This window comes from Buceros rhinoceros, unplaced genomic scaffold (genome assembly GCF_000710305.1).
Source record: "Buceros rhinoceros silvestris isolate BGI_N320 unplaced genomic scaffold, ASM71030v1 scaffold13153, whole genome shotgun sequence".
Classification (NCBI taxonomy): Eukaryota; Metazoa; Chordata; class Aves; order Bucerotiformes; family Bucerotidae; genus Buceros; species Buceros rhinoceros.
Genome location: NW_010401863.1, coordinates 4,672 through 13,769, shown reverse-complemented (window position 1 = coordinate 13,769; position 9,098 = coordinate 4,672). Strand labels below are relative to the sequence as shown.

At 54.6% G+C, this 9,098-nt stretch overlaps 1 protein-coding gene across 1 annotated transcript in view; it reads left to right on the top strand.

Annotated features, from left to right (window-relative positions):
• The window catches only part of LRSAM1 (leucine rich repeat and sterile alpha motif containing 1), a gene marked incomplete at its 3' end in the record, with an annotated part of 20,333 nt that overhangs the window by 6,616 nt on the left and 4,619 nt on the right, over nucleotides 1-9,098 (top strand). Inside the window, exons 7-17 of the mRNA XM_010132424.1 lie at nucleotides 856-977; nucleotides 1,987-2,077; nucleotides 2,990-3,120; nucleotides 3,672-3,701; nucleotides 4,719-4,841; nucleotides 4,925-5,064; nucleotides 5,535-5,579; nucleotides 6,392-6,462; nucleotides 7,151-7,250; nucleotides 8,149-8,236; nucleotides 8,960-9,034. Coding sequence (XP_010130726.1) covers nucleotides 856-977; nucleotides 1,987-2,077; nucleotides 2,990-3,120; nucleotides 3,672-3,701; nucleotides 4,719-4,841; nucleotides 4,925-5,064; nucleotides 5,535-5,579; nucleotides 6,392-6,462; nucleotides 7,151-7,250; nucleotides 8,149-8,236; nucleotides 8,960-9,034 — 1,016 coding nt within the window. The remainder of the gene's footprint in view (nucleotides 1-855; nucleotides 978-1,986; nucleotides 2,078-2,989; nucleotides 3,121-3,671; nucleotides 3,702-4,718; nucleotides 4,842-4,924; nucleotides 5,065-5,534; nucleotides 5,580-6,391; nucleotides 6,463-7,150; nucleotides 7,251-8,148; nucleotides 8,237-8,959; nucleotides 9,035-9,098) is intronic.

Here is a 9,098-nt window from a genome sequence, read left to right as displayed (position 1 = left end):
TGGTTGTTATGTGGTGCTGAGCCCCCTCCTTGGCGCCCTGCCGTGCTGTTCATCTCCTTGCCCTTGGGTCAGACTTGCTACCTGTGATGTTTTCATTCAGCTCATAGAATCACAGAATCATCTGTTTGGAAGAGACCTTTAAGATCATCAAGTCCAACGGTTCCTCCAGCACCGCCAGGTCCCTCAGCAGCACCTCCACAGGGCTGGGAAACCCCTCCAGGGACGGGGACTCCACCACTGCCCTGGGAAGCCCATGCCAATGGCTGACCACCCGCTCTGTAAACAAGTTCTTCCTGATGTCTAACCCAGATGTCCCCTGGTGCAACTTAAGGCCATTTCCTCTTGTCCTGTCACTTGTCACATGGGAGAAGAGACCAACCCCCACCTCCCTACAACCTCCTGTCAGAGAGCTGTAGAGAGCGATAAGGTCTCCCCTGAGCCTCCTTTTCTCCAGCCTAAACAACCTCAGTTTCCTCAGCTGCTCCTCATAAGACTTGCTCTCCCATCCCTGGTACCTCCACCGAAGGGAAGAAGACTCTGTGTTACAAATATTCTCCTGCTAACGAGCACAGATCCAGCCTGCAGCAGAGACCTCAGCTGAGAAGGTCGTTTTGGCATGAGAAAGCATGTAGGACCTCTGCACTTGGGCTGCGTGCAAGTAGATCTTGCTCCCCGTTTGCCTTGGTGGGCAGTGGCAGCCCGTGGAGTCCTCATCTGAGCCGTGAGAGCCCCCTCCCTGCAGCAGAGTTCAGAAAATGAGCCATAAGTGTGATTACGGATCCGTGTTCAAGCAGATGAACTTGCTGGGTCCTGCTTTGGGAAAGTCATGTGGGACTGAACGACTTTCCTCTCTAGGAAACAGGCTGAAGGAGCTGCCTGCCACTGTGAGCGGCTTGCGGAGTCTGCGCACGCTGGATATCAGCGAGAACGTGCTGCGAGAGCTGCCGCGGGTGCTGGCTCACGTCCGCACGCTGGAGGTACGTGCCCAGCCCGCCACCTCTGCCTCTCCCCTGCCCAGGCTGGGTGTTCTGTGGCAGGCTGCTTCCCTTCCTGCATGCTTAATGCCATCATAAATTTAGCACAGGAAGAGAATTTTTAGGGCTTGTGCTGGGGTTGACTCAGCCGCCTTCCACCAAGGCTGATTCGAAATGAGCAGACGGGAGGTTTCCAGCGAGGTTTTTGCCCCCATCGCCGTGGCAGGTCTCTGACTCATTGTCAGCCTCCGCGATGGTTTCTGGCTCCCTGGGGTGCACACTCAAAATAGGACAAGCATCGAGATTTTTATGGCTGTGTCACCTCCTGGCTGCCAAACTCGTCAGTCCTGAAGTGTGCAGATGTCAGACAGCAGGGCTGACTCACACACCAGCGTGGAGGGTGTGAATAAATGCTCTCCTGTCTCCAACAGACGACGTTAAGCTTCGCTTCTCTAGCGAGCGGTCTCTGAGATGAGGGGTCTGTGCAGCTCGCACCCCTGTGCTGGGTGAAGCGGCTCCTTTTTGGTTCTTCCTGCTGTGCCCTTCTCTACAGGAGGCAGCGTTAGGTCCTTTCGGTGGCCACAGTAGGACAAAATAGCAAGTGGTCCTTCCACTTGTTCTTGCTGTTTCCCCTCTTCTCTCTGTCCTTCGTTCCACCATCCCTTCCGTGCATCATGCTTAAGGGCTCCAGCACACAGAAATTGGGAGAAAAATTCTGTAGCTGAGAAGTGCTGTGCCCTCTTGGGTTTGAACACAAAGACCTGTCTGCGTGAGGGAGATCTTACACTGAAGGACCAGCTCAGAAGCTCCCAAATAAGAGACAGTGCAGTCACCTCTGAAAGGGGTCAAACACCCAGCAGAAAGTCGATACAAACTTGTGCTTAAGTCAGAATTTAGAGTAACATGAAATTATCACTCCCTGAGTGCAGTGTGGGGAGCTGCAAGAATAACTGCAGCTGGGCTCTGGCTGGGCCACCAGAGTAACCTGCAGCATTGTGTGTTCTTTTTGGAGACACTGACCTTGGATGCTTCTTCCATGACCTACCCGTCAGCGGATGTTTGCCGGGCGGGTACAGAGTCCATCCAGCAGTTCCTCTGCAGAGGTAAGCAGCAGCAGCCTGGGTGGCGCTGAGAACCTGGGGCGCTGTGCCGTGCTCTCACTAGCTGCTGCCTTCAGAGATGGCATCAGTGAGGGCCCGACGCCTGGGCTGCCTCTGCCGGGGGTGGGGTCCGATGCTCTGAGCACATGGCAGGCTGGGCGGTGGGTTATGTGTCTTCGCTGGCAGACGGCAGAAGAGGAGCCTGTGCCTGTTACTGGCTTCTGACTGTCCTACCAAAATGTATCATGGTTTTGTTAGAACACCAGAGTCTGAGTGACTGTGAGAAGCCATCACAGCCCCCTGTGTTTTCGGTTTCTTGTTTGTATTTTCCCAAGAGGGAGGATTCGGCATTGTCCAGGTACAGCTGCCCTGGGACATGGAGACTCAATAGTCACTCAAGGTCCCTTCTGCCCTCATTTTCTGTGAGAAGGGACCTGGGGGCTGCAGGCTGATGGTTTAAGATGAAACCAGATGGGAAACTCAGAGGACGAAGATGTGCATATGTCAACACTGAGTTTAAAACAGACAGGAAGGTTTGGAAGAGGTTTTATACAGGGGAAGGACCCCGCGAGACGTTGTGCTAACCCCTGAAATTAAAGGGCAGGCAGAGCTTGTTTTGAGACGGGCAGGAACATGCGCAGCCCTGCATAAGTCAGCGTGCCTGAACCCGTGTGAAGGCAGCGTTTCTTCCTGAGCCGATTAACCTCCATTTCCTGCTCTCCCTGTAGGAACTACCTCCTCTTGGAGCTGCTCCTTAAATCTGCCTGAGCTGAAGGGGCTCTTTTGGGCACTCGTCTGTGCCTGGGGAGAGGGAGCACGGCTGGAAGCAGTGTCTCACACCAGCCAGCCCTCGCCGTGCTGCCAGGGAGGTCTTTGAGCACCAACTGTTCTTGTTTTGTGTCTGATACCTTCCAGAGTGCGGGATTGCCTACTACCCTCCCTCGCAGTACGTGCTCCCCGCACTGGAGAGTGATGGAGGAGGAACATCGGTGGATGGGGAGGACAGGGCAGTGCACAAGTACCTGGAGGAGGAGAGCGAGTGGCAGGTGAGGCCCCACAGCGTGTGAAGTTGTGTGAGTGGGGTTCGGACTTGTCTCTCCCCTCCATCAGTGGATCTCACAGCACTTAGCACATCACCCCCATCTTTCCTGCCATGAGAGGTGTCTTTTGGGATCAAGAGAGCATCAGCGCCCAGAAGCAGGCGTAGCACTGCGGGTGGGGTGGCTCCTACATCCTGCTGACTCCTACCTGCATCCTCGGAAGCAGTGGTGTGGTCGGGGGCCCGGGGTGCCAGTGGGACACAGTTTGTGCAGCATGGTAACACGTGTGGGCTTTTGGGGGGCAGCAAACTGCAGAAGAACCTCACGATTCCAGCCTGGGAAAGGTGAGGCGTGTAGTGATGAGAAGCTCTGCTGTTCCTGTGCTGTTTAGCAAGTTCTCCTTGACCCTGGAGAAGCATGAATGACTACTTGAGGGCGTGTTAATCTTACGCCTTTGGCTGATGTCTTTACTGTTAGGGGAAGACACAGTGTGGGCTAATTACCTACAGATAATTACTCCTGGGAGTAAATGTCTGTTGACATTCCTTGTTTTTCAGAACAAATTCTTGGATTATGAGAAGCGGAAGGTAAGGATGAACACCTGCAAATGCTTGGGCTGCAGAATAGCTCCACTTTTTTCGTCGTTTCCCCTCCCTCTACCCAGTTTCTCAGCCAAAACTGAATGTTCTGAGAATGGAGTTCTTGCAGAACGCCCCCAAAGCTGCTCACTCCTCACTGCAGGAGACAAGTGGGGGCGTGGGGGAACCTGTGGCTGACTGTGACACACGCAGCCGCTGAGCTGCGGCCCCTCTCGTGAGCGAGCAGTTCTGGTTTAAATCAGTCTGTGTTTGCAGAGTTGGATCCGGGGTGTTCACACGAGTGGCTTTTTTCTTGCCTCTCTGTGCGGAAAGCTCCGTTAGGTTTCCACAGGCGGTGGGCAGACTGGGTGACCGCTCAGTACGCCCCTGCCCCGGGCTCCAGCCCCTCCACGACTTCACCCTTTGGCTCGTAGTGCCAGTGTTCCTGCTCTCTCCTGGTGTTCCGTGCTTCTCTCCTCCGTTCCCCTCACCTGGCTGCTTTTTCAGTTTGCTCTTCTTTTTATGTCACTGGTCTTGGTCTCCTCCCCCATTCAAGACTCTCTTCGACATAGTCAGAAGCTCCTGTCATGCAGTTTACCCTTGGCTGGAGCTGCTCCAGGCTGGCTGCTGCTGTCCCTCTGCTGTCTCCAGACAAGGGGGTCCCCTCGCCATCTGGAGTTGAACCCCATCTGAAGTTGGGGCTTCCCTCTGGGTGTTTGTATTGGCTCCTCCAGTCGTGTGGGTGAATGCCCGGGCACTTCATGGCTTCGAAGTGAGTTGGGGGGAGTTTGGAGACTGTCATAACGAGAGCAGCAGCTCCTGCTGCACCATTTTGGGGCTCCTAAGGAGAGAATATTTCCATCCCCTAGTCCAGCCTCCTGTTTGCCTTTTGACTTGCTGGCTGGTGGTTGGGGGGATCACTGTGCCTCATTTTATGGTTTTGCCAGAACTTGTTCTTGCTGGGGAAGCAGCAGAGCCAGCACTCCACTGGTGTCTGCCATTCGTCTTTCTTCTTACTCCTCTCAGGAAAAAAAAATGCAGGAGAAGCTGGAATTTGAGCGACTCCTGAACGTGGGGCAAAGAGAACATGCTCTGCTTGTTCAGCAGCTCAGCAGTCAGAAGGACGAGATACTGCAGACAGTGAGAGAGGTGGGTCTTCTCCAGACAGGCCCCATCCAAGACGCTGCCTTCCCTAACCTGACCGCTCTCTCCTTGGGTTCTCTCTTGCTTAGGACCAGCTGAGGCTGGAGGAGGGTCTGACAAAGCACCAGCGCTGTCTGGAGGAGGAGCGCCTGAAGCTGCTGCAGCAGTTGAAGCAAGCGGAGCAAGGCATTGCCTGCCGTATCCAGAAGCTGCTAGAGGACAACCAGAGGTAGGTCCCAGGGCATCCTGCAGTGAACTCTGTCCCTTGGGGGCTTGTGTTATTTTGTCCCATTCTGTGCGGTTCATTTTGCCTTTTTTCGGAGAGTTTTGGAGCTGGTCAGGATCGATGGCTGTAGGAGGTAACTTAGCTGTTGAACCGCCGAAGTCCCATTTAAAGGTGTTGGAATGTGACATCTTAGAAGATTGTTTTTCACACACGTGCTGTTGGTGCGTTGCAGTGCTGTGGAAAAACTCTGCATTCCTCATGGAAGGTGCATGTTTGAAGTATTTGAAGGCACCACTGCCTAGATCTGCTGGGCTGGTGCTGGGCTGGTGCTGGGCTGGTGCTCACACAAGGTTACCAGCCTGCTTAAAGCTGCTCTTTTGTGCCCGAGAGGCAAAGTTGTTTTCTGCCCTCTGGGAGAGTGGGATGTTCTGCTCAGCTTGATGGAGACCTCTTGTTTTATCTTTTTTTTTTAGGCAAAAACAAAGTTCAGACATTCTGAAATCCTTGGAGAATGAGAGGTGAGTGTCTTTGAAATCAGCGCTTCTAGAAAAGGGGCAGGAAGCTGGGAAGAGGGCGGGGACCTTTCTTTCAGAACCACCAGTCCGAATCCACTTTGCATCGGGGGAGGTTCATCTCATACCTGCAGCTGGTTCTGGTCGCTGTTGTAGGCAAGACACTGGACTAGATGTGCCTGGTCTTACCCAGTCTGGCAAGCGCAATGGGATGGTGATTTTAGCCCTTTCTCGTCTCCACATGGCCCTAGCTAAGGAGTTTGGGAAGTAACCCCTTAGTAACTATCAAGGACCAACAGAAAGCTGTAAGGGATCGATGGAGATGGTCCAGTAAGGTGCAGGGGCCTGGAGGAGTCCGTGAAAGCAATGCTGGCGTTCAGCCAGCGCTCTGAGCTGGCTTTGCCACCAGAAGTGATTGTCCCCAGCTCTCCCCTGCCTATATGCTGCCCTCTCCTTTCAGCCAACTGATTGTGCTGGGGCACAGTAACTGGATGGGGACGCTGACCTGGCTGGAAATAATCCCTTTGTGTGTCAGATAGTTTTCCAGCCACACTAGTTCCGGATCTGTTAAGTGCTGTGGTGTGTGTTTGTGCTGGGATGAGGACAGGGGAGGTGGGAATGAGCACCCTTCGTGTTGTCTCCCACAGACGTCGAGGTTCCATAACAGGACATCACTGGGACTTTTGTGTCTCTGATAAGCAAGTGGCTTTCCCGAGCAGGCGGCAGGGTGAACCTGCCCGGTGAGCTGGGTGGGCGGAGGAGAGCTGAGATAGTGCTTGTTTGGAGGAGTGGCTGAACTGGTCTTGTTTGTTGGGCAGAATAAGGATGGAGCAGCTGATGGCAATAACACAGGAGGAGGCGGAGCAGCTACACAGAAGGGAAGTGGCCTGTAAGTCCAGACGAGTCTTTGGGGTGGCAGGGTGCAGGAAAGACCTGGTTCCCCTGGAGATGCGCTGAATGATGACAACACGTGGGAGACGCCCTGTCACACACAGGTTCTTGCCGTGTTGCTTGGTGCGGTGGAGCAGAGCTGCATTGCACGTGTACCATGGCTGATCCCCTGCTTCCACCATCAGCTCTGGCAGTTCTCTCTGAGGTGCCAGGTGTGCTCCACGTGTAGCTGCAGCGTGGCACACGGGAGTTTGGGTGTGAGCACACAAAGTGCTCCAGGTTTCAAAGGTACCAAACAGGTACAGCTACCAGGGCAGGTTCATGAGGCGGAAGCCGATGCTAGGGAGCCTTTTCTGCTCCTGATGACCATGGACCAATCTGCTGGGGCTGTGAGGGACCTGGGGGCTGTGTGTTGTCACCGCAAGGATGGGTTACTCATGGTGGGATGGGCGGAGTTGCAGCCCACCCAGGGGTCGGCAGGCAGTGACGGCTCCGAGCACTGAACTGATGCGAGCAGAGGCAGAGCTCCCAGTAAATAGCTCTGGATCTTGCAGCTGAATGAGGCTGCTCGGAAATGAACGACGGGAGGGAAGGCGCTGTTAACTGCCGGTGACCACAGCAGCGGTGGCAGTGCCCGTTCTAGCTGCCTGCTGCCCACGCGGACTGACAGCCCCTCTGTCTCCCAGCTGCCATGCAACAGATGCTGGCCGAGAGCTACAAGAACAAGCTCATCCAAATGACCTACGAGTCTCGTCGGCAAGACCTTGTCAACCAGGCCTGCTCCAGGTACGGTGGGAGGTGCTGGGGCTGGTGGGACTGCTGTAAAGCCCCTTTCTTTCCCGCAGTCCCCGGTGTGATTCCCATGTATAGAGCCAGGAACTCGTGCAGGTCCTGGAGGGCAGCAGGACAGCGGGGTAAGAGCAGGTGACAAGGGAAGTTAAAGAAACTGCCAAGCTTCGTTAAACAAACCGCCTTCTAACCACAAGAATGTGCATGTTTATCGACTTTGGGTGAACTACCACCGGTTCTTACACTGATTATTTTACTTTATATAATTCTGCTAAGCAGGGAGGGTGGAATTAGACTGGTCTTCCTGTTTGTTACTCAGTTCAGTGTCCAGCTCTGGCACAGAGCTCCTTCCCTCACCTCCCAGGGTGGTCTCAAGGATGCTGTTTGTGTAGGACCGTTGCATGGCCGTAGGTACAGGGAGCGTTCTGGCTCGCTCCAGTTACAAGAAGGTGAGAAATTTTAGCCTGGCAGCATCTGCCACTGAACAGAAACAACCTGGTGTGCCTGTGACCAGCCCAGCACAGGCAGGGGGCAGGCACGGTCCTGCCTGCAAGTGCAGGCAATATACGGCCACATTGTCTGGGCTCCTCCATCAGCACCCCCCTCCCAGCGCAGGGTACCGACCTGCAACCCCCTCACCCCAGCACCTGCCGGGGCAGCAGCAGCCCCTGCGGGGACTTTGAGCTGTGCACGTGCAGGCAGCGGTGCTTCTGTGCTGGCTCGTTCTGTGGTGCAGGTTTGGTTTTTAGGGAAGGAGGTTTCAAATCCGTCAGTAAAATCTTGTTCAGTAACAAATTTCTCCATTCCTGGATTCCCCGTTGTCCGCTTTTGCTCGTGTTTGTGTTGAGAGTCTCAGACTTGGCAGTAACTCCATGGCAAACCCATCCTCTTCCAGCCTAGCTGAGATGGACCAGAAGTTCCAGCAAATCCTGGCGTGGCAACAGCTGGATCAGAACAAAGCTGTTAGTCAGATCTTGCAGCAGGTGGGCAAGGGAGCACGCGGCTTGGGGGATCGAGGGAAAGCACCTGCACGCGAAGGCAGGGTGCAGGGTGCAGGGTGCAGGGAGGGCCGCAGGAGCAAAAGTTACTGTGCGCTGAAATTACTGTATTTAACATCGTGTGCTAAGCTTTGAGCATCTGGTACTCGAACAAACTGGCTTGGGTGGGTGGAAGAAACAGGTGTTTATTTTTTAACCAGGCAGCAGGTTTTCAGAAAGGACAGCAGCGCAGCCCCTGGGAAGCTAAACTGGTCTCACCATGAGTAGAGAGGATTTTGAGACACAAGTCCTGTCTTTTTGGCAGGTTTCCTGGCTGACCTGGGGCACGCTGCCTTCAGGCAGCCTTTTTCGAAGCCTCTGCTCCTTTTGAGTGCCGCGTTTGGAACTGGGGAGCTCTGCAGCTCATTTTTCAGAGGCGCTGGGCAGCGGCGCCCCGTCGCACAGCCTGGGTGCTCAGCGCTGCTGAAAGTGAGCGGTGGGTTCATGCTCCAAATGTGTGTCTGAAGAACACGACTGTAGCTTCTGTCTCTGTCTCTCGAGTGGGTTTTACCCTTTGGGACGGAGGGATCTCAGTCGTGGTGTGGTCAGGACGCTGTTGCCCAGAGTAAGCGCTGTCGAGGTGCTGGTACACGAGTTGCTGCGAGAGCTTTCAGCCCACTTGGAGCTGCATCAGGAACCTCACTCAGCAGGATGCTGTCTGTCCCCTAGATCGAGATGCAGAAGGCTGCCTTCGAAGCTCTCCAGGTGAAGAAGGATCTTATGCACCGGCAGATCAGGAACCAGGTGAGTCAGCAGCGGAGGAAAGAGCAACCAGCTGCTCAGCTTGTCCTGCCGTTCGCTGTGATGC